Source organism: Phyllopteryx taeniolatus, chromosome 16 (genome assembly GCF_024500385.1).
Source record: "Phyllopteryx taeniolatus isolate TA_2022b chromosome 16, UOR_Ptae_1.2, whole genome shotgun sequence".
Lineage (NCBI taxonomy): Eukaryota > Metazoa > Chordata > Actinopteri > Syngnathiformes > Syngnathidae > Phyllopteryx > Phyllopteryx taeniolatus.
In genome coordinates this window covers 20626067-20652847 of record NC_084517.1, presented here as the reverse complement: position 1 = coordinate 20652847, position 26781 = coordinate 20626067, and the positions used below count along the sequence as shown (strand labels likewise).

The window sequence follows — 26781 nt, the reverse complement described above, 5'->3', positions numbered from 1 at the left end:
ATAGTCTCATAATCGAGCTCGCTCTGCGGGGGGGGGGGGAATACAATGCGTGTGTGCGGTTCAGTTGTCAGGTATTGCATCGACTCGGCCACGGCACGTGGTCTCCATCACAGTCGTCGCTTAGTTTCGCAGTTCCTCGTTCGCGCCCATCTAGTTTTCGCCGATATTTTTTTTTTTTTTAAATTACTTACTGTAATGCCCTCGCACGTGGGAAAGAAGAGCCACAGATGCACTTTTTAGTTGTTTATTTATATGAATGCCCAGAGAACAGTAAAGCACAATCAGCACACTCACTCAGGAGCTGCTGTAGGCCTCAGCTTACGACCAGACACTCACACACACACACACACACACAGACTCGTCGACGTCTCGCCACCCAACCAGGCCCCGCCTCTTAAAGGCACATATTTAACACACAGACACTACAATGCGGACAGTATTTTCTATACATTTTATGCTTGGAATTTTTTCGTGTTCATTCAAATGCATTTACAAGAGTATTTTCCATTTTAATGTGTTTAAAGTGTGTGGGAGGAATAGAATGATGTAGAAAAAAATTAATATGGTCTCTATATGGCAGATTTTTGTCTGGAACATATTCCCTGCGATGAATGGAGGTTTACTGTACATTTGAAGTTATTATTATATATAGTTAATGCGATTGAGTGCCTGCAGTTCTGGAAGACGGTACCATGGAAATTGGTGTGAGAAGTGGGATGGTTATCCCATTGTCCAATTGGAAGGATCTGTAGGACTGGTGACCACTGTGCTATTATGACAATTGTTTGTAGTGGTTAGTTCAAATCATAGGTGGAGAGTGCTTCTCATCAGTTCTAGGTGTAAGAAGTGGGTAGACTCCAGAGAATTGTGAGGCACTACTAGACAATGTCAGCTCCTTAGTGTTGTGTGAGAAATTGTGTCAGAAGTGGGGTGGTCAGCCGTGACCATCCAAGGCAGTATGTAACTAGTTTGTTCATGAAACACGAGTTATTCAAGTGAACGCAGCTTCCACACCTACTGATCCCATTTGTCTGCAATTATGCGGTCACTACATCATGGCAACGAGGTCTTGGTAATTGAGATTTACACGCCTCATTTGAATCCGTTTAATGCACTTGAGTAATTGTTACGCGTGGCCACTAGATGGCAGACGATAATCGTCTTTTAACCTTGCCTGCTCGTGAGAACGTGATGTTTTCGTCACATTGCTGTGGGTTTTAAAATCGTAAATAGTTTTAAAAAAAAAAATGTATTATTTATAAATACACAGTTGTATCTCATGATATGTAACACATAAGACATTTTAAATATTTTAATACAAAATATAACATTAGTGGAGATATTTTGGTTTGGTATTCAAGAGTTGGGATTGTTTTTAGCTTTTTTTCAGTGTCACTTCATTCATGTAACTCAACGGCTAGAATGTGAACCCCGCTCGTCCGGCGCGACGTGGACCAGAAACGAACGTTCCCAAAACATTCGTCGGGCTCGGCGTAGTGACGTCACCCTTTGTCTTGCCCAATCACGGCGCACGCTGGCCGGGGCATTGTGAAGCAGTAGTTGAAGCGTTAGCAGGGCAGGCTAAAGTGAAGGAGAAAGAAAGCTAACTAATCGTCAGACTAGTGTAAGAGGCGCCGGCTAAAAAAACCCAAAACAAAACAAAACAATTTTTTTAAAAAAAATGATCATGGAAAAATAAGCAAGTGTCAACACAGCGGCGGCAGACGGCTACTTGACTCCGAGTGGACTCCGCAAGAATGTTTCCAGGGTGCTAACGTGCGAGGCGGCGCTTGTCAGATGCCAGAGGAACGGAGCGTTTTTGGGATACTCCATCGCTTGTCCCGTTTCCAAGCGGAAAGCATTTGTGGACAAATAGTTGGAGGGGGGTGGGTGGGTGGTTGAGCTACAGCTAGCTGGCTAGCCCAAGCCAATCACCCCGGAGACTTTTTGACGCTGTCAGCCGGCAAACCCCAACCGCGAATGTTTTGTCTGTCATGAGTCCGGCCGGGTGCCCCCATGTGAACGGTTATAAGGTGGACAATTGGAAGCAAAACCTCCGCGTCATATACCAATGCTTTGTTTGGAGTAGCACTGCTGAAACCAGGAGACGAAAGGTAAACAACAACAACAACAATTTGAAACAACGTCTGCTTTAAAAAAAATAAAAATAAATTCTGCAATGCACTGGGACATTAACGTGACACAAAGGAAGAGGGGCACGGTGCAGGAGTGCAACATGATGCACCACAAATCAACGTCGCTAGTAGTGGTCAAGTCGGTCGGCAAAAGGTGCTGCTCCCTTGCAGCCAGACACAACACTTTTCATTCATGCCGGTGTTGAGTTCGGGTCGGTGGGTCAACATTACCATATCAAATGGACCCCATTGTGTGCATGCAAAAGAGGCAATGCTGCCAACGTTTACAACGTGCGCCCCAGCTGGCCACTCACTTCCCCATTGAGCTCCCTCAATACTCCTGCCCGTGTGTCGTGTCAATTTCTCAATGATTTTTTTCCTTTCTTTTCTGCCTCAAGTTGTGCTGTGCAGCCTTTTAAGCGTCACACATTTTGTATTTTGTTGTGATGAAATAGGTGCTTCAGGGTGATGCGGGATGGACAGAGCTGGTGAGTTGATGCTTATCCTCTTCCTCCTCCAGCTCATCTTCTTCCTCTTCCTCTCTCTCTCTCATTACATGTACAGTAATCATCGGGAAGCTAACACGTGTAGCACCTATCCGTAGAACTTTGCCGTTATGTGATGTGATTTTGGAGGCAGGAGCCGGTGTGTGGCTTACAGTACCCTGCTGTGAAAGAGCCAGAGTATACCTGCGCACTGCCCAAGATCTGTATCCCAATTTCTGCCTCTGCCAAGGTCATGATGCTCAGTTTGGTTTTCCCACGATACTCATATAACATATTTGTTATGGTGTATTTGGTTTGCATTGCTGTGTCACACAGCATACAGTGCTTCCTTTTTCAACAACGGGCAGCGGAGGGCTCTAGTGGTTAGCACGCCTGCCTCACATTTCTGAGGTTCTGGGTTTGAATCTCAGCGCCGGTCTACTTGTCGGGCATTTGCATGCTCTCCCTGTGCTCGCGTGCGTTTTCCTGGGTTTCCTTTAATGTTCTGAAAGCATGCTTGTTAGCTTAATTGAAGTGTCTTAATTGTCCAGAGGTGTGAATGGTTGTTTGTGTATACGTGCCAATGCGACCAGTTCAGGGTGTACCCCACCTCTGGCCCCAAGTCAGTCGTAATAGACAAGCGCTATTAAAAAACATCAATGTGTGTTTTTTTTTTTGTAAATCAGCTTTGTCAGTTCCTCGGTCTAACGGTCACCATCAGTAAAAGTGTATTAACTCTACAGGCATTGTTGAAAGAAACATTCTGAACCACACTATCGATACAGGGCGTCCTCTGTTTACGACAGTACTAGAGCCGCAACGATTAATTGAATAATTCAACTACAAAAAAAAAAAAATTGTCAAAGTAAAATCTGCCTCGAAGCGTCGCGGGGATCATTTTTCCACACAGACAAATGTAACTAAAGTCGCATGCACCACTCCGTTGCTGTGATGACGGCGAGCCAGGAGGAAAGTGCATAAACGACAGAGAATGTCTGAAGTTTGGGATCATTTCACACGTAACAAGGAAGATGAAGTGTATTGTGTCTCCCACAACAAACAGCACATCTACGTTCGCCAACACTAGGTATTGATGTTTGACGCCATCTTGTGGCATCTTGGTGCTTAGGAACTATATTGAGACTTTGTTTAGTCAGTCCACAGCGCCTGTAAAATAGGAAAGTAGTGCTTTGTCGCCATGTTGTGGCAGCTGATGGCAATTCTGGACCATCTTAGGGGGAGGCGTCAATTACTCACGGATTTTTGTTATTCACGGCAAGGCCAGGTCCCCATCCCCCGCGAATAGTGGCGGTCGCCTACCCCGCATTGCCTTTCGCACGCTTGTCATTCCGCCTCTGTTACTGTGTCTGAAGGCATAAAATTCGCAGGTCACCGGCATTTCCTCCGGGAAAAATGAAGTATCTGCCTACCTACCAGCAACACGAGGGGAACGATCGGCCTTGACGGGGGCCGTGAAAGGGCTTTAATATCGTGCGGCTGTACCTAATGAATGTTTGGTGAGCCCATAGCGGAAGCAACTCAGACGAGAACCTTTTCCCTGTTGTGGAACCTGTATCTCTTTGTTGCCAATTGTACTGCTTCTCATAAATTCTCCTTGACTGTCATAGCAACCGCACTGCAAGCAGCGGAGTCCAAGATGCCGTCAGTCCCTACCTTGCTGACTGTTGAAGACTGTCTCAGCCATTTAAAAACAATACAACAGATATATTTTTTGTCTTTGTATTCTCATTAATCCCAAATTGTTGTTTTTCGCCCTGTCTTCATTTTTTGCTGTCGATCTCATCCACCCAAAGCTCAAATCGTTTCCCAGGCTGCGATGGAAAAAATGGGTCGAAAAGCCGTCACCTCTTCTGCCTGCACAATTGTAAACTCCCGTATGGTGATAACGAATGGCGGAACAAATGCCAGATTGAGTTGCGGCCCACTGTGGGCTGGTATGTGTGTGTGTGTTTTTTTAATTTATTTTTTTATATTTCCGTACGCTGGTGATATCGTCTTGGGATCGTGTTTACCTTGACACACTGTGCCGTGCTTAAGATGCGGACGACCTACCAAGAAAAATAGTAGGCCTAAGCCCTGCCTTATTATGCTCTTTTCGTGTTGTTCCACAAATCAGTTCTTTGCCTTTTTTTTTTTTTTTTTTTTTAAACCGGTGAGTCCCTCCCTCACCGAGCTGCATTACGCTGGTCCTATTAATAATTTATATATATTGTGAACGGGGATGCCAGTGGCTTCGTTCGCATGAATATTCATAAGGCCATGGTTATTTATTGCGCGTGTGCTCCTGCATACGACGTACCGTATAGAGCGCTATAGAAGAAAGGATTCTGCCAGGAAGGAATGTGTTGCGCTTTCCAAAGCAAAATGGCCATCCAACGGAGGCTTGGTTTCCTGTGGAGAATTTACTGTCAATTAGATGAAAGGACTGGAAGCTGTATGAATGCTCCATTTTCCCAGTTTTTAATGAACCGATGATCACAAGAGCCAAAAAAAAAAACAAAAAAAAACCCACTGTCCTCTAATTTTCACAATGTTGCTGGGAATCTACCCAATTGTAATGATGGCACTTCATTGTGATGCTCCCTTTTATCCCTCTTCATTGCAGATTCACACCGATGGGATTCAAATGACTCTCCAGATTGTTCCGCTCATCATCATGTTTGTGGCGTCAGTTTCCCCCCCAAGGATTGATTATTCTCCCCCAGTAAAACTTGCGCTGAAACTCAAAATCTGACTCGCATACCGCAACAGCAACCCCAATCTTTTTTTCCAATTTGGTGTGAGCCTGATAAGCTAAGCTCCAGGTTCCTCTGTTTCTCCTCATCGTACTACCTCACAGATTTCACACTTTGCTGGGTTTGGCCACGTCGGACTTCGGTCTCTGGCCCTCATCCAAGCCTATTTCTTTCATGTAATGTAGCTTGTAGCCATAGCGGCAGGAGTGAAACTACTCAAACGTCCGCCAGGGAAAGTTTTGCTTCTTAAATATCGAATACTTGTGATAATTTGTACCATAATCAAAGAGCGTCAATCCAATGCTATGTTTTTGTCACTGACTGCTTGAGCACAAACTCAAAGAGCAAGCTTGTGACCAATTATTAGTGCGTTACCGGTACTGCGAAGCGTGCACTCATAGTCAGCATTTCATCAATAGGGTTATGTGGTTATGTGCAACCACCGTCCGCATTCGGCAAAACAGGATGAGGCACTTCCTTCCGGTTCAGGTCACTGGCAGAGCACCGTGGAAGGTGACTGGGACAATGCACCTGTAGAAAAATGAAACATCTACAATGTCTTTTGCTTTACACACGATGTCTTCAAGAGCAACTTTTGTTGGTTGAAAATTCCGAAATATTTAGTATTGGGTGCTCCTGCCGCCAATCATATTCAAGGACGCTTGAACCAATGAAGATTTTGAAGAAGCTCACGGTGTAACCCCCGTTCTGTCTCATAGACAAGAGGCCTTTGATTGATTCTCTCCTTCACCTCACCCTCCCACCGGTCCACATTTCTTCCTCGCCAATCCTCCCACTGCTACTCCTCATTTGACGGGCCAGCAGACACCACAGAGGCCGCACTCCGAGCTTGCATGCTGCTTGTGGCCCAAGTCGGCCAGCGCGCTTTCCTTTTGTATCACCATCTGGCTAATGACCTGTCAATCACTCTCCAGGGTCTGGCCAAGACTAAGAACCCAAGAGGCAATCAATCTCCTCTCGCATGGACACTCGATTATTCTCTTTTGTTAAAACCTGGGACCCCCAGGTGCTGTCTTTGGCCTGGAAATGGGTTTTTGTCCTTGTGGGGAAAAAAAAAAAAAAAAAAAAAAAAAATGCAAAACGTGAGAATTAAGCGGTAGAAAATGGATGGATTGATGGCTAGCCAGTCTGCAAATTAATGAACTCGGTTTGCTCTCAAATATTAACTGACCTAACAAGTCTTGTGCTAATAGTTCCACAATTCTCCCACTTTAGTGATTTTGCAATGTCATTGGGGTAATTTTCTTCATACCTTGAAGGAATGAGACTGAAGAATCTTAGGGTCTTGTACTTGGGCGAGAATACGTTGGTGCTTAACCTGCTGTAGTGTGGATGGTATACCAGTGTCTGTTGGTTATGCCTGACTAGATTGTAAACGATCATCATGAATGATGGAATTGGTTTGGAATCCCTTCACAGTGTAGCCCACCTTAACCTAGCTCAGAATTAGGGTAAGAAGTTTGGCCCTCTGGACTTAACGAAAGGACTGCTGCTTCCTCACTTTGAGAATAGTTGGATGAGGCGGTTTGGTTATCTGATAAGATTTCCGGGTCAGACACCTCCGTCCCGTAGGAGATCCCGCGGGCTCCAGAACGAATATCCTGAGAGAAAGGACTTCTGGAATGGATATCCGAATGGCCTTGACGGAAGATCCACTGATGAGGTGGTCTGGTCATCCGCTAAGGTGAGTTTTTGTGTTTTGACACCTCCATCAGGTAGGAGATGGTCGGTAAACCCCAAATTCTCTCGGGAGATTCTCCCCTCTGGCAGGGGAATGCCTCGGAGTCCCCCAGGGCCAGCTGTTGTGAGTTACTTTAGGGAAAGGATGCCAGTACTAACACGCCTGATGGCATCTGGTTGCTGTGATGACAATTTATTGTATAACCTTTTGTTAAGGTCACAATAAAGTCGTCCGTCTGTGCCACAATCTAAGCACAGCTGTGTGCCTAATCTGCTTTTCTTGTATACTTGGTTGTTGCTGTTTTTGTGTTGTTTTTTCTGCTGCATTAGTCAACCTGAATTGCATTAAAATGGGCTGGTGCTCTAGTACAGTGAGGCTTTCCTTCTTCTTTCCGAGGTGGTTGGACCGGTTTCTTTTTTTCTTTTTTTGGTGGTGATTGTTGAAGTAAGCACACTCTGACCGCCTATCGATTTATTGATTACCAAAGTATGAATGGATAGAGCCAATTTTGAACAATTACCCCTTAAGTTTCCTTCATCAACTGATTTTATAATCTTGAATATCACAATGAAGCCAATGGAGCACAAATCCATCAGCTATTGCAATTCTTTTCGAATGTGTAACAGTGTTAATGTTGGTTAGGCAACAGCTGCAGCCCCCATAGGGTCATAATCATATCTATTTCAGGTATTGTGTTTTAATATGTATATATTTTGCGTGCATCTCCGCTGTTAATTTCGGTACGTGCTGCAGATGTACGCTGAGAATTATGTGCCAGCGAAATACAGTGTGAGTCACCGCTCTCATATATCCGTGGCCTGCACTGTATTGAGTTTATCCTCCCCCCCCTCCCCGGTCTGTTCTTTGCGGCAGAAGTGTGCGCTTTGGAGCCAGACCTTTGTCCACATCTTTATAGTTGTTGTCATCCTATCTACTTGAGCTGGCTCTCATTGCAAATACGAATGCATATGGGAAAATACGGAAATTGATCATGTGTGGTATGTGGATTGCTTGATCCCTGGACCTAACACATCATCCCGGTAATTACAAGCATACATCTGCTCTTCAATCAGCCAGCAGCCTTTTTTCTTCTTCAGTGAAGTGTGGTCATTGCTTTGAACACCAGCCAAAGAGCTGGTGTCAAAGAGCGTGCTCCAGATGGAAGATCCGGTCTAGCAGGTTGCAAACATGACCCCCCCCCCGTACCAGTCTGACAGTTGTTCCAGTCATTTGAGCCACTGGCTGATCAATAGCTTCTCTAATAGAACATTAAAAGCCCAGGGTGGAGTGCGACTCACGGCTGATGAGATTGAGGAGTTACATCGCTTGTGAACCGTGAGAGTAAATCAAGCCGAGCGGGGGACCAGGAGCAAGAAATGATCGCCTGTCTATTCATTGAGCGTCCAAAGTGCTTTGGAAGAGAGGATGTCTCGCTCTTAGCTTGGGTGACGCAGCTATCGTTATCCAGCCCACACAGTTCCCCATTGGAAATACAAGTCACAACTGTAGTACGGGGAACCAAGCAGAACTGGACCGCTTGGTAGAAACGTGGAACTAAACCCGCTGATGTGTCGTGAGAGTTCATAGTTGTCCATTTGCGTGCAGCAACAGGAATGAAGCCCTGCAATTGACTGGTGATTGGTCCGTGATATTGACTCTTGTCTTGGCAATCAAACGTTTAAAACTCTGCTGCGGCCGTCGGTTTGGGTTCTCGTAGCTCTTTTCCCTACACGCAAAGGCCACCCACGCTTCAGTGTCACCCCTTCCTTCCTAAACCACTCACACCCGGTTGGCTAACTGTACCATGTCAGTAAAAACAAATGGAACTTAGTGTGTGCTAACTGCAATATCCCCTGCACCTCAATGTCATCACTATTGAGCCCTCCAAAGGCTAAGTCAACACACCAACCGGTGTGTGTGTGTTTGGCGACGCATTGTGTCGGTTCATGTGGACACGCACTTTCCACTGCCATCATAGATATGCATGGGACTGCTCTTTTACCCACCCACCCACTTGTGCAGAAATTCCAATTTCCAGTCCGCCCACTCGCACAGATGAGCCTTTCCAACGCACGGGTATTTTTGTTTCAAACATGTTGGTGTTGCTCCATGTAATTCTTTATGCAATTCTAAGCAATAACAGTGCGCATTAAGCCAACCTCTCAAAAATGTTTTTGTTTTTTTGTGCCCACTGTTTGTCTTTGAATAAATTTACATTTTCTATATCTCCTTGTTTGATGTTAAAGTATTGCTATTTAAGTTGTTTATTTTCCTTATTTGGACTCGAAAGCGCGTCCTCCAGGGTGAAGCAAGTGAAACCGACTTTTATGCTAGCCGTTAAGGTCGGGATGGTGTCACCTCATGCCGCATCGTATTCTCCATTCTGCAAAACGCAGACAATGCAGTGCGGGGTTGTGGAGTTTGTGTCCATTAGCTTTATCTGTGGCGCGTGGGAGTGTGCGTCTGTGTTATGATCTAGTTTCTTTCACACAGCGCACCAGAAACTGAAACCTTGTAAAAGTCTGCTGCCACGCTCCGATCACACTACACCCTCCACTCCCCTCCTCCTTCCTCCATCGCTGCTGTTATTATTCAGACTTCTCTTCCTCAAGCGGGAATGCACCTGGAGCTCTTGCAGTGTGATCAAGTAGATGCCCTCGATTTGGCATAATGGCCCTTTGTTGACTTAGCAGTTGCTGAAACATGGTATAATAATCGAAATTGATTTACTGGCATCGTCATGCAGATATAGCCTTCATAGCACTGTAAAGGGACAGAACACTTTTTTTTTTTATTTATTTTTTTTTTTTTTTTTTAAATAAATAACCTTGTTACAATTCAGCATGCTTGCTTGAGAGCTCAACAAGGGCCAAACATTTCTATCCAATATTGATAATGATATATAAAAGAAATTCCCTTATGGGGTAATTTCAGTGACTATAACAAGTCAGAGTTGCCAAATAATTTGTAAAATTACTATTCAACTAGTGAATCACTCCTAGAAATTATGATTTTTCTCATAAAATTACCTTTTTTCACACAAAATATCACTTTGTATTGTCAAAGAACGACAACTTGTATTTTGTGATATATTCAACAAAATTACAAGCATATTGTAAATTCTGTCTTTATTATCGTCAAATTTCCACTTTATTCTCAATAAAGTCAGATTGTATTCACCTAATTTTAGGAACTTTGTTTTGGTGGGGAAAAAAAACATACAATTGGAACTGTAGTTTTGCCGTAGCCTATTACTGTTTTGTACTGGTAAAAGTCTGAAGTTATAAGATGAAAAAGTTTGACTTCATCTATTTATAATTTTGATTTGGTTTGCAAATCTTCAATGTTTTTCTCAGAAAAACTATATCAGGACTATTACAAAATCAATGCTATTTACACAAATATAAAATTTTTGATTGATATTGAGTAAAATTGAACTCATGTTGACCTTATTATTGGAAACACATTTTATGGTCCATACATATGCATTATCAAAAACAGCTAAAGGGATACAGTGTGGTAATTTTCTGACCACACGTTTCTTTCGGTTGCCCTAACAGTCCTTGCTCGGCCGCTCCATTTTGCGACTGCGTTTTAATTTTGGCGCACACAAGACAAATTGTGTTCCTGAGTCCTGAGCTCGCGTTTCATGTTTGGGCCTGTCCGCGATCGCACTATACTGCAGCCGCTCCAGACCCGATTCAACTCTGCCGGCCAAGCATTAAATCCCATCAAGCCTCGGCTGTGTGAGAGAGTTGAGAGTGGAAATATGTTGCCGTTGGGCTGCGTCTGGTTTTGCACTGGGGTAATCTCCGTCTGTCTCCAGCCAAGGGGCGTGCTGAAGAATACACCTTCAAATTCACATGGCAGGCTGTTCCGCCACGCTCGCTTACATTAGTAGCGCTTATTTCTTTTTTAAATTTTGTCATTTTTTTTTTTTTTTTTTTGCTTGACTGTCCTCTGTTTTCTCCTAACCGAACCGTTCTTGTTCTGTCTCCCTTTCCCCAGGCCAAGTCTTGTATCTGTCACATGTGTGGCGCCCACCTGAACAGACTCCACTCTTGTCTCTACTGCGTTTTTTTCGGCTGCTTCACCAAGAAACACATCCACGAGCACGCCAAAAACAAGAGGCACAATCTAGGTAAGGACGCGACTCATAAACATGGATGTATAGATGGATTGATTTTATGCTTCTTTTGTTGTCATTATTCTAGCGTGGTACACACCACTTTTTAAACTATGAGAGCCAAACTTGACGATGAAAAAAAAACGGCTTTGTGCCAATACGGCACACCGCACAGGAGGACGTCACCGTCGACAATCGCGAGGCTCCGCCCCCAAGCCAAATGTATAGATATAGAAAGAAGAAAGAGTAGACCGGCCCAAAACGATTACTCTACCCTCTTATTTGCTGACTCTCATGTCACTCACCAGGTCATGGCCCACCTTTTAAAGCCACACACACTCAACGTCATATATATATATATATATATTATAATGTGGAAACGTGAGGATGGCGACCCCAAGTGGACAACAATAATATCTGTGCGTCACATCCACATCTTGTTGTTTAATAATGCAAAGTCAGTTTTTATCCGATTAGTTGATGGGATAATCGGTAGAATAATTGATTCTCAAAATAATAGCTGTATCCCTGAAGAGTAGTTGTAGAATACATGAAGCTAACATAACTATTAACTTATCTGGTAACTGTATTGCAGTTGTAGTTGCAGTACTTCTTGTCTTTTCTATTGTGTTAAATGACACTCGACACGTTTTACAAAGACTCCACACAACCAGTTGATCCTCTGTTTGTGTCCGGCAACAATAAGAGATTCAGGTCACACTCACGGAGTGACTCGGCCTAATTTGTTGTTGACCACACACACACACACACACACACACACGCACATTAAGATTTGCTATCCTAAATATTGAACAGGTTTAACATTTACGATTTTCCATGCAATAGGAACATGAGCCACTCTCCTAGCGCAGCACGTCACCCCTTCAAATTTGAGCTCTGTAGCTGATCAACTCAAGCGTTTTAAGCTTTAAACTGCACTCTGTCACTTTACATTACAAATCACAACTTCACTATGACGAGGGGTCATCATTAAATAATTAAACTACAATTACAACCACGGGTTGGTGTGATTTCCCGACATTTTCATATCCAAAAAGTGCACACCGTCATGCAGGACATGCACATCCTCCGCCAGAACGCCAATGTAACACAACATCACGCATTAGCTCAATTTCCCAGCGTGGGCAATGCCAAAAATGTAAAGATCTGTCAGTCGACTAAAAATAGGTTGTCACGGCAACAGAGCTAGAGGTATTGTTTCCAGCGGAGTTTGAGAATGGAGGAGGCTGGCTGGCCATGGCTGCACACACAGGTGGCGACAGGAGACACTAATTCTGTTCCGTCCTCTGCGGTGATTGTCGAGCGCAAGCGGGAGACTGAAAAGATTGCTTCGAGTGGGAAATTTAGGCCAAGAGACGGCGCTCGTCTCGAGGTCAAACTAACTGCCAAGTAAAGCCCATTGTGTGTTACAGTGCTGTAATTACGGCGCAATCTCTTTTTTTTTCCCCTCTCTGTCTCTCTCTCTCCCTTCTGCTTCCAGCTATAGACTTATTATACGGCGGAATATATTGTTTTGTGTGTCAAGACTACATATACGACAAAGATATGGAGCAGATTGCCAAAGAGGAACAGAGGAAAGCCTGGAAATTACAAGGTATATACACAAGTTCTGACTTGGAGTCACACTGGGAAAAAAAAATACAACAACAAATAACAAAAACATGGTCAGTCTATGAAAAGAAAGTAGTCATCGTAGGAACATCAAGTGGCAATATAACAAGAACAACACATCTTTTTAATGGGTGAATATAAAAGGTTTCGCACAAATCAAAATATTGCCATTTTGCAATATCTTTTCCACATACAAATGTATAATTTATTCCTGTACTAAACAGACTTTGTTGTCATGAAGTTACAAATTAAATCACGTCACATTTGCCTTAGTGTTCATAAAATTAAAACTTTTGTTCTTGTCATGTTTTGCCGTGTAAACGGCTATGGTATGCTTTTTTCCCCACGAAAATAGTTACATTTTTACATATTTCGACTGTTGTAAAATTTCAACATTCTTGCTATATTTACACTTCTCTGGTAAGATTAAAACTTTTTATTCTTGTAAAATATTATTCTTAATGAAGATTTTATTCATGTAAAACTCCCCCTTTAATATTTTTTTTTAAATACTAAAAGTAATACTAAAACAATATTTTTGTGATTTGAAAATGTTTTCCTCATAGTCAAAACTTCATGCTTTTCCTTTCATATCCGCAGGCATAGGCGAGAAATACACAACGTGGGAGCCCACCAAGCGAGAGCTCGAGTTATTACGACACAATCCAAAGCGGAGGAAAATCACTACGAACTGTACCATAGGTGGGCCGTGTTTAAATGTCCCTCAAGGTTGTTGTTCGCCGTTCGGCATTGAGCTGAGCGTAGGCCCCATCGGGCCTTCGTGTTTATGTGCGCGAGCGCACCAAGTGCACTCCAAAGCGTTTGGAACCACGCTGAGCACAGTCTCCCCAAAAATAAACCCCAACGCTCGCTCTGTTGGATTCCACCCAAAACCTCGCTGTAACTCACCTGCTCCGTTGGCCGCGACTGGAAGACAGCGGCTCTCTAAATGAATCCTTCCACAGCTTTGGCTTCTCCTCCACGATTCCCACGGTTTCCGCTGGCAGACCTGCCTTATCAGTACTGTACATTCTTACAAAACTACCGCTTTCTCCTCGCCGCTCAGCTGTCGGGATAAATGCTTCTTGATCATGGATTCAGTGCTCACTTCAAGGGATCTAAATTGTGTGCATTGCTTGTTTGTCCCGCAACCCCCCCCCCCCCCCCCCCCCCCCCCCCCCCCTCCCCCGCCCCCGCTGTTATGTCCCCGCAGGTTTACGAGGGTTAATTAATCTGGGCAACACGTGTTTCATGAACTGCATCGTGCAGGCCCTCACGCACACGCCGCTGCTGCGGGACTTCTTCCTCTCCGACAGGCACAAGTGTGAGATGCAATCCAACTCCTGTCTGGTGTGCGAGATGTCGCAGCTCTTTCAGGAGGTAGGACAAACGATGAGTGATGAATATACGGCGGTGCTTGATGAAAAAAACAAAAAATACAGGAATAACATAATAAAAACATTTCAACAGTTTGTGCATCATTGTAAATTCTTTGTGCAGGTAGTAGAATACAGACGTAGGGCTATAAACGCACACAACTGCCCAATCAGCTGCAGCAATGCTCGTGTTAAATAAAAATGATACGCCTTTGAGTACTTTTATTGTCTGTCTATGTGTGTTTCTGCACCGTTTGTGTTCAAATATCCATTGCTTAAAGTTATAACACCGTCACATCAATGCTAGATTTGTTAGCCCGTCTATGGCCTTCTCCACTGTGTGTTAGCATTTAGCTAGTGGACTTACGTATAATGCAAAGTTAGGTGGTTTAAAACGTGTAAATCTGTTGTAAAAATTACAACTGTGCTTTTGTGCCACTAAAAAGTCAGTGTTACATGAATACGGTGGTAATTGTACTAAAAGGATTTCAGAATAAACGTAAAAATTCCAACACAAATGTACATAGTATATTTTTGTAATATTTTGATTTCTGTTAAAATTACAGCTTTGTTCATGTAAAACAATTTTTTTTTTCTCAAGTTACGCAATACTTTTGTAAAGTGGATCTGAGAGATTGAATGTCAAAATTCTCACACAAAAATCAATGTTTTCTCATGAAAGTTTTGCTCATAACTCTACTTTTATACAATTAAAAACTAAATATTAATAGAAATGTTTTTTTATTTAATGTTGAATTTCCTGTACAAACCAAAATAAAAAAATTTCTGGTAAAATTATGACTGATCTCATACAAGTCACAACTATATGTGCAACACCACAATATTTTGACTTTATGGTCATTAATTTATAATTTTTCTTCTCTGGTCCAAAGTTTTGTTGTTGTTGTAATTTTGACTGTTCTCGTGTAATTATGACTGAATTCACTTATTTGACTGTTCTGCTAAAATTCAGGCAATATTTTGGTAATGATTCAACTTTGTTCTCTTGCCAATTCTCGTTCTTCGTTTACACCATTTTGCAAGTCATGGGCGCTGACGGTTACATAATCGCTGCCTATTGCGCTCCCACACTGCCTCATTTTTGTTTTTTTCGACACCCTCTCACTGCACTGTATACTGTAAACGGCCTCACAGATGGGAAGTGGCGCTAGAATGATTTGAGTCATCGCCCTCGCCTCTTCCTCAGCTCGCATATACAGACGCGCACGCGAGCAATCCCCCTGCCTCGTCTCACTCGGCTGAGCCCTAATCGCTCGCCCCCCTCGTCATCGCTCGGGGCGGGCAGCAGACGCTGACTGAGTATTGAACTGCGCCCGTGTGACACAAAATACACGCTCATTCACACATTTGTGGAACCTCCAAAGTCAAAACTGTCACAAGTGAAATAAAGCGTAGTCGTGCGAGATGGCAACAAATTGTGCGAGACTTCTTCCATGATTAACTTTTTTTTTTTTTTGTGCCCCAGCAGGAGGGTAGCAGTCGTGTGTGTGGGGGGGGGAAATACCCCCCAAATTTTTAGAACTACATCCCGACTGATATGGATTATTTGAGGCTGATTCTGATATTTGGCAGAATAAAATTCCGATGGCCGATTAATTAAAAATATATGTAATGAATAAAATAAGTTTTGGGTCCCTTAATGCATACAAAAATAAAGATATGAATTGCAAGTCTAATATTTGACCGTTTTACAGTACTTTGTCTTTTAGTATTTGTTTCACTTTACAACAGAGAGGAATTATCAAGGACAAAAAAAAAAAAAAACACGCAAAAGATTTAAGTCATGCAGTGTGTAAGCGACATAATGAATGAAGTTATTGAAAGAAACATTATGCATGATGCCCTTTAACGTTAATCCCATTTCTTCTATTCCATTATTTTCTTTGCCATTAAATGATGACTTCAAATAAAAAACCAAAGCCACCTTTCTCAGATGTTAAAAAAATGTTATCTTTGACAACGTTGCATTTGAGATATATGATGTACACAGACAATGTTAAGCTGAAACGGGAGCCTTTTTTTTTTTTTTTTTTTTTTTTTTTTTTAAAACTTGTTTTTAAAAAATTTCATGTCAAGAAATGTGTGCTCACTGTCACGCCAATCGCTGAAATTTACCAAAAACGTATTTTATTGTATTGTTGTTTTGTTTGAATGTCATTATCTTTTTCTCATTATCCAACCCCATTAGCATGTGCTCCCCTGTGCTTGTGGGGGTTTTCTGCGATGTACTCCATCTTCCTCTCTTTATGTCTCTTTATTTGTCCCTAGGTGTGAATGTGAAACCTAATGAGCATAAGCGGTATCGAAAATGAATGTGTAGATATCAATTGAAAGCCGACATACGCTACGTGAGCAAACGCTTTGTGTCTAAGTGAACTTGTAGGATAAAGTCTCTGTTAAATGTTCAGCACGGGTCGCCTCAATAAATCAAAGTTGACAGCGATGCAGCCGCAACGACATGATCACCTCTCCTCCTCTTTCCTTCCCCTGCAGTTCTACTCGGGCCACCGTTCGCCTCACATTCCCTTCCGGCTGCTGCACCTGGTGTGGACGCACGCGCGCCACCTGGCCGGCTACGAGCAGCAGGACGCCCACGAGTTCCTCATCGCCGCGCTGGATGTTCTACACCGGCACTGCAAAGGGGACACCATCAGTAAGCTCGGCCTCCCGACTAAATAGCGACGTGCGAATGGGTCTGTATGTCGCAAGTGCAGGAAGGTAATTGGACGCGTTCACCTGGGTGGGTTTGTTTGTGTGTGCACCTTTGTCGAGTTCATTATTTTATGAATTATGTAATGGTTCGTGTTGCAGTGCTTGGAAAGCGCTGCCGTGAGTAGCGAAAACAACAATTGATGATCCCCGATAATTCTTCATTTTTTTCCATATTTTCAAGTTAAACTGTAAATATACCACAAACTCTGACTCCAAAACACTAGTATAATTTTGTCTTACAACATTAACCTCAAAAATAAAAAACTTTGTTTTGATTTTGTAAAAATGTTGCATTTGCAACCCAACCTGTAAAAATATCAATTATCAAGCAATAACGAGACCTATCTTGTTTACTGACTTGAGCTTTTTAATAGCGTAAGAGTAATAATAGAGTAAAAATGTACACTTGTGCCAAAGACGCACCCTAACTTCCGCTAACAACACAGGCTACACTTAGCTCCTCCCCGACATACGAAGATCACCTCAGCATACTTCCTTGACACCAATTAGTACTTTCATATCAGCCAGCGCATTGATAACATCTCGTGGCATCTTTGGTTTGTAAAAGAGTAAAAAAATTAATAAAATAGGTGAGTTTTTCAGCAAATAGCTGGGGATAGGTTCCACAGAAAAAAAAGTGAATAGGGGAATTTGTGACGAGAGAGCCTCGATTAGGCGAGAATTCACTGCATAACCAATGGATACATATAACTTGCGGACTATAAAATGTTTGAATGGACCGCTGAAATCAGAGTCAGAGCTCTTTTCTTAGTCAAGGTCCAAGTTCCCAGTGTTCTCAAATGCAGCAATTTGAGGCATACCTTGACTTGACTGACAATATTGTGTGCCGAGTCGACATTGTGAGGAATGTCAATTGGTGCAATGATGGCGGGCTGACCAAGCAGCAAGCAGCCCGCCTCCATTTGCTTCTTGTGAGAGTGAGAGCGAGGCCTTTTGACGTGTTAAAGTGTCTGTTATCTGCATTTAACCTATCACCTCACCACGCTCCGCAGGAGACGACAATGGGAAGAAGGCCAACAATCCGAACCACTGTAACTGCATCATCGACCAAATCTTCACCGGAGGGCTCCAGTCGGACGTTACCTGTCAGGTTTGCCAGTAAGTGCGAAGCAGATAAGAGCGCTCCTTCGCAGCAGAAGTCATTAATTGCCACGTCGCCTCTCATCCCTGCGCAAGGGCCAGTCCCCATACAGTTGGTGGGACGACGATAAGGAGGGGAGGGGGGCATAGTTGTCTAGACGGCAAGCTTGGTCCCCACCCCAACCCTGAGCTGTTCTGTCACATTAACACGAGCACGGTGCACTGACCTCCGCCAGCCAGCCAGCCAGCCAAGCTGCACCCTTGCTCAATATGAACCGCTCGTGTGCAGCTCGTGGAGCATTAGCACTCTAAAGGCCCATTTAGGCCATATCAAATCCTCATTGACGCCGTAGTTTGTGCAAAAGAATGTTTTTCTCCTGGAACGGCACAAAATCGCTGCCCTGTTATGCAGGTTATCAATGGCTACCTGCTGGTACCTCTTTGTATTACAGTATCATGACTCATCGGTTCGGTCGACTGCCACCGTGAGCATGACTGCAGTCCCTTTGCATTCAGTCAAGCGGGGTACAGTGGACCCCCGCTGTTCACCAGGGATAACAACCGAGCTGGACCGCGAATCCCGAAAAGCTGCAGATAACTGACTTCCATGATAATTTCCATTTCTTCACCGCTTATCCTCACGAGGGTCGCGGGCTGCTGGCGCCTATGCCAACTATCTTCGGGCGAGAGGCGGGGTACACCCTGAACCGGTCGCCAGCCAATCGCAGGGCACATAGAAACAAACTATCATTCGCGCTCACATTCATACCTACGGGCAATTTAGAATTTCCAATTAACCTCTAATTGCGCTGGAATTATTATTTTTTTTTTACCTGAACATTTCTTTAAAAAGTGGAGATAAACAAATAAGCGTATTGGAAAAAAAAGAAATCCACCGATCGGTGAATCCACAGGTGCCGAACCGCGGGTATGCCGGCGTCCAATGTACACACTTAACAATTTTTAGTATCATAACTGATAGACCCACTGTTCAATCGCTGTGTGCGTGTATTTATTGCGCTTACAGTGTGTGCTATACTCAAGATGATCACTAGAGCTCAGCACAGTGAGCACACACATAACCAGATCGCCACGATCTGTACTGTATATACAGACCCTCAACATAACCGTTCACTAGCACCACGACACCCATAGATTTCGCTAGCCCGTCTGGTATTTTTACATTGTGTGTTAGCATAAAGTTAGCTGATATTCATCATTAAGTGATGCAGTTGATTTAAATACACAAAGTGTAATGCTCTTTGTTTTATGTTTTGACAGTAAATATAGGGTGGGATTGGCAAAATAAACAGCTTGAAGCCTCTTTTTTTTTTTCCCATAAGAATTGAACTGGTTAGACTTGTATCTATGTAACTAAATATCAAAATCAAAATGAAGTTTGTGAGTAATGGCCAGTCAAAGAGAGTACTGCTCACACAAAAGTATGGCGGTGTTGCATGCAAGCTCACGTGATTACAACTCGTGTCATCATCTTCTCATCAGGACTCGTTATGGGAGACAAAGCTCCGTACACACAAAACACACAAGCGCACGTTACTTCTCGAATGATACTGTTTCCTGTCATCTCCACCTTTGCAGTGGGGTTTCCACGACGATAGATCCCTTCTGGGACATCAGTTTGGACCTGCCCGGCTCATCCACGCCGTTTTGGCCCCTCAGTCCTGGAGGCGACGGCGGCACTGTCAACGGGGAAAGCCACCTGTCGGGGTCCACGACGCTCACGGACTGCCTACGCAGGTACACTTGACATGAAATGCTTCTTCTTCTCCATTTTAGAGTCATTCTATATCTGTGCTGGTTATCCAATAATACAACAGGGCAGTTACTTGTTTATGACACCTCGAGGTTGGAAGAATAAAGGCAAAATAAAAAAAACTGAAATAAAACAAAACATAACATCAATAATAATATGAATGACTAGAATAACAAATGTACAACAATAATTCCAATGAAGTTGGGACGTTCTGTTAAACATAAATAAAAATAGAATACAATGATTTGCAAATCATGTTCAACCTATATTTAATTGAATGCACTACAAAGACAAGATATTGAATGTTCAAACTAATAAACCTTATTGTTTTTAGCAAATAATCATTAACTTTGAATTTTATGGCTGCGACATGTTCCAAAAAAAGCTGGGACAGGTGGCAAATAAGTTGAGGAATGTTCATCAAACACCTGTTTGGAACATCCCACAGGTGAACAGGCTAATTGGAAACTGGTGGGTGCCATGATTGGGTAGAAAAGGAGCTTCCCTGAATTGCTCAGTCATTCACAAGCAAAGATGGGGCGAGGTTCACCTCTTTGTGAACAAGTGCGTAAGAAAATAGTCCAACAGTTTAAGGACAATGTTCCTCAACGTACAATTGCAAAGAATTTAGGGATTTCATCATCTACGGTCCATAATATCATCAAAAGGTTCAGAGAATCTGGAGAAATCATTGCCAATCAAAAGCCATTCATCAACAACACCCAGAAACGCCGCCGGCTTCTCTGCGCCCGAGTTTCATCTAAGATGGACTGATGCAAAGTGGAAAAGTGTTCTGTGGTCCGACGAGTCCACATTTCAAATTGTTTTTGGAAATTGTGGACGTCGTGTCCTCCGGGCCAAAGAGGAAAAGAACCTGTTATGGACGCAAAGTTCAAAAGCCAACATCTGTGATGGTGTGGGGCTGTGTTAGTGCCAATGGCATTGGTCACTTACACATCTGTGAAGGCACCATTCATGCTGAAAGGTACATACAGGTTTTGGAGAAACGTATGCTGCCATCCAAGCAACATCTTTTTCATGGACGCCCCTGCTTATTTCAGCAAGACAATGCCAAACCACATTCTGCACGTGTTATAACAGTGTGGCTTCGTAGTAAAAGAGTGCGGGTACTAGACTGGCCTGCCTGCAGTCCAGACCTGTCTCCCATTGAACATGTGTAGCTCATTATGAAGTGTAAAATACGACAACGGAGACCCAGGACTGTTGTACAGCTGAAGCTGTACATCAAGCAAGAATGGGAAAGAATTCCACCAACAAACCTTCAACAATTAGAAGAAGAAGAAGAATCATCTTTTATTGTCATGAACATGCATGCATGTACACGAAATTTGTTCTCTGCATTTAACCCATCATAGTGAACACATACACATGTTAGTGGAACACACTGGAGCAGGGGGCAGGTGAAGCGCCCGGGGAGCATTTCGGGGTATCAGTGTCTTGCTCAAGGACACCACAGCCGTGAGTCCGGGGAATGTTGGCGGATGGTCCAGTCGGGGTCTTGAACCTAGGTCCCCCACGGTGGCAAGCGATGATCTTAACCATTGGGCCACGGCTGCCCAGTTTTCCTCAGTCCTGTCCTCAGTTTCCAAACGTTTATTGAATGTTGTTAAAAGAAAAGGTGATGTAACACAGTGGTAAACATGACCCTGGCCCAGTTTTTTGGAACATGTTGCAACCACAAAATTCTAAGTTAATGATTATTTGCTAAAAACAATAAAGTTTATCAGGTTGAACATTAAATATCTTGTCTTTGTAGTGTGTTCAATTAAATATAGGTTGAACGTGATTTGCAAATCATTGTATTCTGTTTTTATTTAGGTTTAACACAATGTCCCAACTTCATTGGAATTGGCGTGTGGCATCGGTGAGTCTGCGTGTAAGTGTCCTGGCCTGCTGCGTGAGTTGCTCAATGCGTTTGTGTTTTACTGTTGTCCCGGCATTCAGTAAACACCTGAAAGAGCACCAAGAGCTGTGGGACTCCAGCGAACCACAGTGAGAGCCATTATCCATAAATGGCGAATGTAGCAATGTACTTGCCCAGGTGTGGCCGGTCGACCAAAATTATTCCAAGAGCGCAGCGACGACTCATCCAAGAGGTCACAAAAGACCTCACAACAACATCCAAAGAACTGCAGGCCTCATTTGCCTCAGTTAAGGTCAGCGTTCATGACTCCACCGTAAGAAAGACAATGGGCAAAAATGGCCTGCAAGGCCACTGCGGAGCAAAAAGAACATTAAGGCTCGTTTCAATTTTGCCAGAAGACATCTTGATGATCCCCAAGACTTTGGGGAAAATACTCTGTGGTCTGATGAGACAAAAGTTGAACTTTTTGGAAGGTGTGTTTCCCATTATATCTGGTGTAAAAGAAACACAGCATTTTAGAAAAAGAACATCATACTAACAGTAAAACATGGTGGTGGTAGTGTGATGGTCTGGGGCTGTTTTGCTGCTTCAGGACCTGGAAGACTTGCTGTGTAAAATGGAACCTTGAATTCTGCCGTCTAACAAAAAATCCTGAAGGAGAATGTCCGGCCGTCTGAACTTGGGTTGTGGCAAGCCCTTGAAAAGGCGCATCATGCTCGAAAACCCTCCAACGTGGCTGAATTACAACAATTCTGCAAAGATGAAATTCCTCCACATGGGCTGTAAGAAGTTATGGCAAAGGCTTGATTGCAGTTGTTGCTGCCAAGCGTGTCCCAACCAGTTATTAGGTTTAGGGGTCAATCACTTTTTCACACAGGGCCATGTAGTTTGGGATTTTTTTGTTCTCCCTTAATAATAAAAACCTTCATTTGAAAACTGCATTTTGTGTTTACTTGTGTTGTCTTTGACTAATATTTAAATTTGTTTGATGATGACAAACAAATAAAAAAGGGGCCAAATACTTTTTCACACCACTGTATGCTCACTAACAACCTTGTTATCGGCAGAGCTGATAACAAGGTTGCCAATTCTTGCAATGTCTTTTCCCTCCTCCCCTCTTCTCCTTATCTTATTTGCTCGCCGAATTGCTTTTTATTTTCTTTTTTTTTTTCTCCCCCTCGTATCCTCTCCAATGTCGTCGTCTTCGCCTTTCCCCTGACTTTTTTCCCTCCCCTCTGCTGCGGCTCCTCACACCCCCCCTTAGTCGCTGCAGCAAAGTCTATTAAAGCTACAGGCCCGGTTGCCGTGGCGATAGAGGCGTTGGCAACACCGGCGAGGCCGAGTCGCTTTTTGGGTGTACCGACATGCAATGCAATGCAGGACGACCGGACCTAAGCCTTCCTAAGCCCCTTTTCCATGACTTTTCCGCAGGTTTACGCGGCCCGAGCATCTTGGAAGCGGTGCCAAAATCAAGTGTGGCGGTTGCCATAGTTACCAGGAGTCCACCAAACAGCTGACGATGAAGAAGCTGCCCATTGTAGCGTGTTTCCATCTCAAAGTGAGTCCGGACACAGGCTTTCCCCCGTCTCATTGTTGCACCATTGCACCATTTGAATTGCATCTTTTGCCAAAAGGCTGACCAGCTTTTCGTTCATTCCACAATTGGATCCATTTGTATCGTCCAAGAATACTTTCGACGTGAAGCGCTGGCACAGCGCACCCTCGTCCGCCATGTTTTATTTATCATAGTCTCGGACGCTCATAATATATTGATGCAATTCAGAGAAACGGGCCGACTAAAAGATGGTCGTTTTGGATAAATCCGTGTTGTTGTTATCATTTCTGTTAATTCACATGCATGTAACAGCCAGGTTTAAAAAAAAAAAAAAAAAAAAAAAAAAAGCTGTCTTTTATTATCTGTTGTAACCATTCTGCATTTTCCGTTCACCCCCTTCCCCCACCCCCCTGTCTCCCACTTGTCATTTTCTCCCCCCTCCCCACCCCTCTCTCCCTCCTCTCCCATCCTCCCTCTCCGGCCAACCCCAGCGGTTCGAGCACTCCGCCAAATTGCGGCGGAAGATCACTACGTACGTTTCCTTTCCTCTCGAGCTGGACATGACGCCCTTCATGGCATCCAGGTGGGGGAAAGAAGAGCACACAAAATCCCACATACTCTATTGCCCTTTTCTTGCAGCCTCACGTCACGTAGGAAATGCTGTGTTTGTTTCTGTGCACTCACCAGACATAACATCACGTATCCGATGAGATCCAATCCAAGGGTTTTTATTAAATATTGTACGTTTACCAAATCATATTGTTCATAGGTAGGTTGATAGAAAGTACAAGCAAAAACAAAGAGAAGAGCATTGAGAAGAGATTAAACGAAATGTGAACCTAATCCAAAAAAGAAAAACTAAGATATAGCTTAATTCCACAGTTAGTTATGTAAATCTCCGTTGTCAATATTCATTGTAATAAACATGCTTTTGGTTTTGAAGAATTTATCATATTTTGTTAACCTCATATAAATATATAATAGAAGCAGTTCTCAGTATGATGCAGTTGAGTTGTAATAATAATAACGTGATAAAAACATTCTTAAATGAATTTGAATGCATGTAAAAAAAATATATATATATATATATATAATACTGTTTTGGTGTGGGAGAAAACCCACGCAGGCACGGGGAGAACATGCCCGTAGGTGTGAATGTGAGTGCGAATGGTTGGCATCCAGTTCAGGGTGTACCGCGCCTCCTGCCCGATGATAGCTGGGATAGGCTCCGGCACGCCCGCGACCCGAGTGAGGAGAAGCGGCTCAGAAAATGGATGGATGGATGTTTTGGTGTGTATGAGTGTCAGTGGACCATGCAGCAGTGTGCAGCCCCACCCTGCGTGGAGCAGTCCATTCATCTCTTTTGAGACACGTGACTCCCCCCCCCCAAAAAAAACAGAATGTGTGCGTCACAAATTGCACAATGGCACCACGTTGTGGACGTTCTACAACACTGCTGCATGTTTAAAAAAATTTTTTTTTATCTTCATCTCTCTCATGTCTCCCACAGCAAAGAGAGCAGAATGAACGGGCAGTACCAACAAACGGTGGACGTGTTAAACAATGATAATAAGTAAGTATGAAATTCTGACTTTAAACTGAGACAGCATCTACGTACTTTGGCAGGTGCTGCTGTTTTGGTTTGCGACTGAGTTCAAATGAGTTTAGCAGTTAAGCGCCCACGTGTAAATGATACAGTCTGAGGTAATGAGAGTAATTGAGACACTATTACAGTTGGCGCCCACTATTTGAGGACACAGACTTACAAAAACAAGCTGTGTTTTTATGCCCAGGTATTCCTTGTTTGCGGTGGTCAACCACCAAGGCACGTTAGAGAGCGGACACTACACCAGCTTCATCCGACAGCACAAGGACCAGTGGTTCAAATGTGACGACGCCATCATCACCAAGGCCAGCATTAAGGATGTACTTGATAGCGAAGGGTGAGAAGGCGCCACGCAAATCATACACCCGAGCAAAATGAACAACCTGTTAGTAGCTCAACACCCAAATTAGACATTTTTTATGTTGCTCGTATCTTGGAAAAACTTGTAAGTTGCCTTACACGAATCTCAAGGCACCAACCGTATAAATGTAACAAAACAATACATTCAAACTAGAAGAAACTAAGAAGTCATGTGAGGAGTTTTGAGGTCGCAACGATTAAGAAATGAGGCTGCACCGTCCCAATTCGCTCACTCCACCACAGTCTTGTTTCTTTTTTAAATGTATTTTTTGGGGTGAAAATGGAGCGTTCCCATTTACCGAAGTACAAGAACACTAACAAAATGTTCCTAAACACATTTGTATATTGAATATATCTTCTTTATTTTCTGTCTTGAACCCCACCCACCCTTTTGTAGGTATCTCTTATTCTACCATAAACAGTTCCTGGAGTATGAGTAGTTCTTGTCCCCTCCTTCCTCTTCGTGAAGACCATGAAGAACCACTGTTGGACAGTTGGCAACACACACACACACACACACACACACACACACACATGCACACAAGCCTACCTGAACTACCTGACTGACTTAAAAAAAAAAAAAGAGGCTGCTCCTCCGAATGTGGAGGACATTAAAAAACAAAAGACAACGTATGACATCATGCAACCTTTCAACAACAACAAAACAAGCACTGAGCTACTTCTTGGCATCTACCTGACGAAACTGAATGAAGAGGACGAAGAGTAAGAGGAGACGTCCCTGGGCACATCTTAGTACAGTATTCTGACCCCCCCCCCCCCAAAAAAAAAAAAAATTCTCTCCCACGGTGCTCTCGTCTCATCTGACCAAGCATTTAATTCTGATGGCCGCCATTATGCATCACGGGAAAGCAAAAATAAAATAAATAAATGTATTAAGAACTTTGCAGGAGCATTTTTATGGCTATTATATGCTATGAGCGGATCAAATACATTTTTTTAAATTTCATTTTATTTTTATTTTTTGAGACGAGCCAAGAGACGCTTACCCGCCAGGCCTGTTGCTAAGGCCAGCGTTACCATGGAAACCCTTTGGACTGTCGGTGTGCTCCCTCATCAATTTACCGTCTCCGATGTTTTCAAATCTGCTTGCCGGCAGGGACTGTTTTTTTTTTTTGTTTTGTTTGTTTTTTGTTATGGTTATTTTAGCACTCATGGACACATTTACTTTGTTTACTACTTGTGTTTTATTTTATTTTTTAAATATTTTTCATATGTCCTTCGCTGTTCCTGTTACTGGAAATATTTCTGGACGTATATGCTACTTTCATTCTTGTGGAATTGTTAGTATATGATGATGATGGTGCTGATTAAAAGGAGGCTTACCTTATTTTTTTTATTATTTTTTTTTTGCTGTGGATGGACCAAAACATGGCCCGTAACAGCCATATGACCACGCTGCTGTCTTCTATAACAACAACTCCTTAGTGGAATCTCAGTTGATGTGTGCTGTGGCCCTGTAAAGCAGGTTGCATTGCACATGCACGGGACCGCATCCCTGAGCCTGATTGGGTGATAACTTCTTCACAGCAACGTT

General features: G+C 43.3%; 1 protein-coding gene across 5 annotated transcripts; it reads left to right on the top strand.

Moving 5' to 3' along the window:
- The first annotated feature begins 1538 nt into the window (after window positions 1–1538).
- LOC133465932 (ubiquitin carboxyl-terminal hydrolase 22) lies at window positions 1539–26574 on the top strand. Of its 5 annotated transcripts, none has more exons than XM_061749129.1 (14): window positions 1539–2114; window positions 2591–2623; window positions 11087–11219; window positions 12706–12819; window positions 13437–13538; window positions 14050–14216; window positions 16727–16886; window positions 17959–18064; window positions 19646–19804; window positions 23137–23263; window positions 23752–23843; window positions 24771–24833; window positions 25054–25203; window positions 25624–26574. In XM_061749129.1, the coding sequence occupies exons 1-14, from the start codon at window positions 1995–1997 to the stop codon at window positions 25664–25666; spliced, it is 1569 nt and encodes a 522-aa protein (XP_061605113.1). In that variant the 5' UTR covers window positions 1539–1994; the 3' UTR covers window positions 25667–26574. The 5 variants fall into 5 exon arrangements, 4 of the variants coding, with proteins under 4 accessions (XP_061605113.1, XP_061605112.1, XP_061605115.1 ...); XM_061749128.1 differs by having other exon boundaries at window positions 25036–25203; XR_009784781.1 differs by lacking the exon at window positions 25624–26574 and having other exon boundaries at window positions 24771–24964; window positions 25054–25192.
- The last annotated feature ends 207 nt before the right edge of the window (window positions 26575–26781 follow it).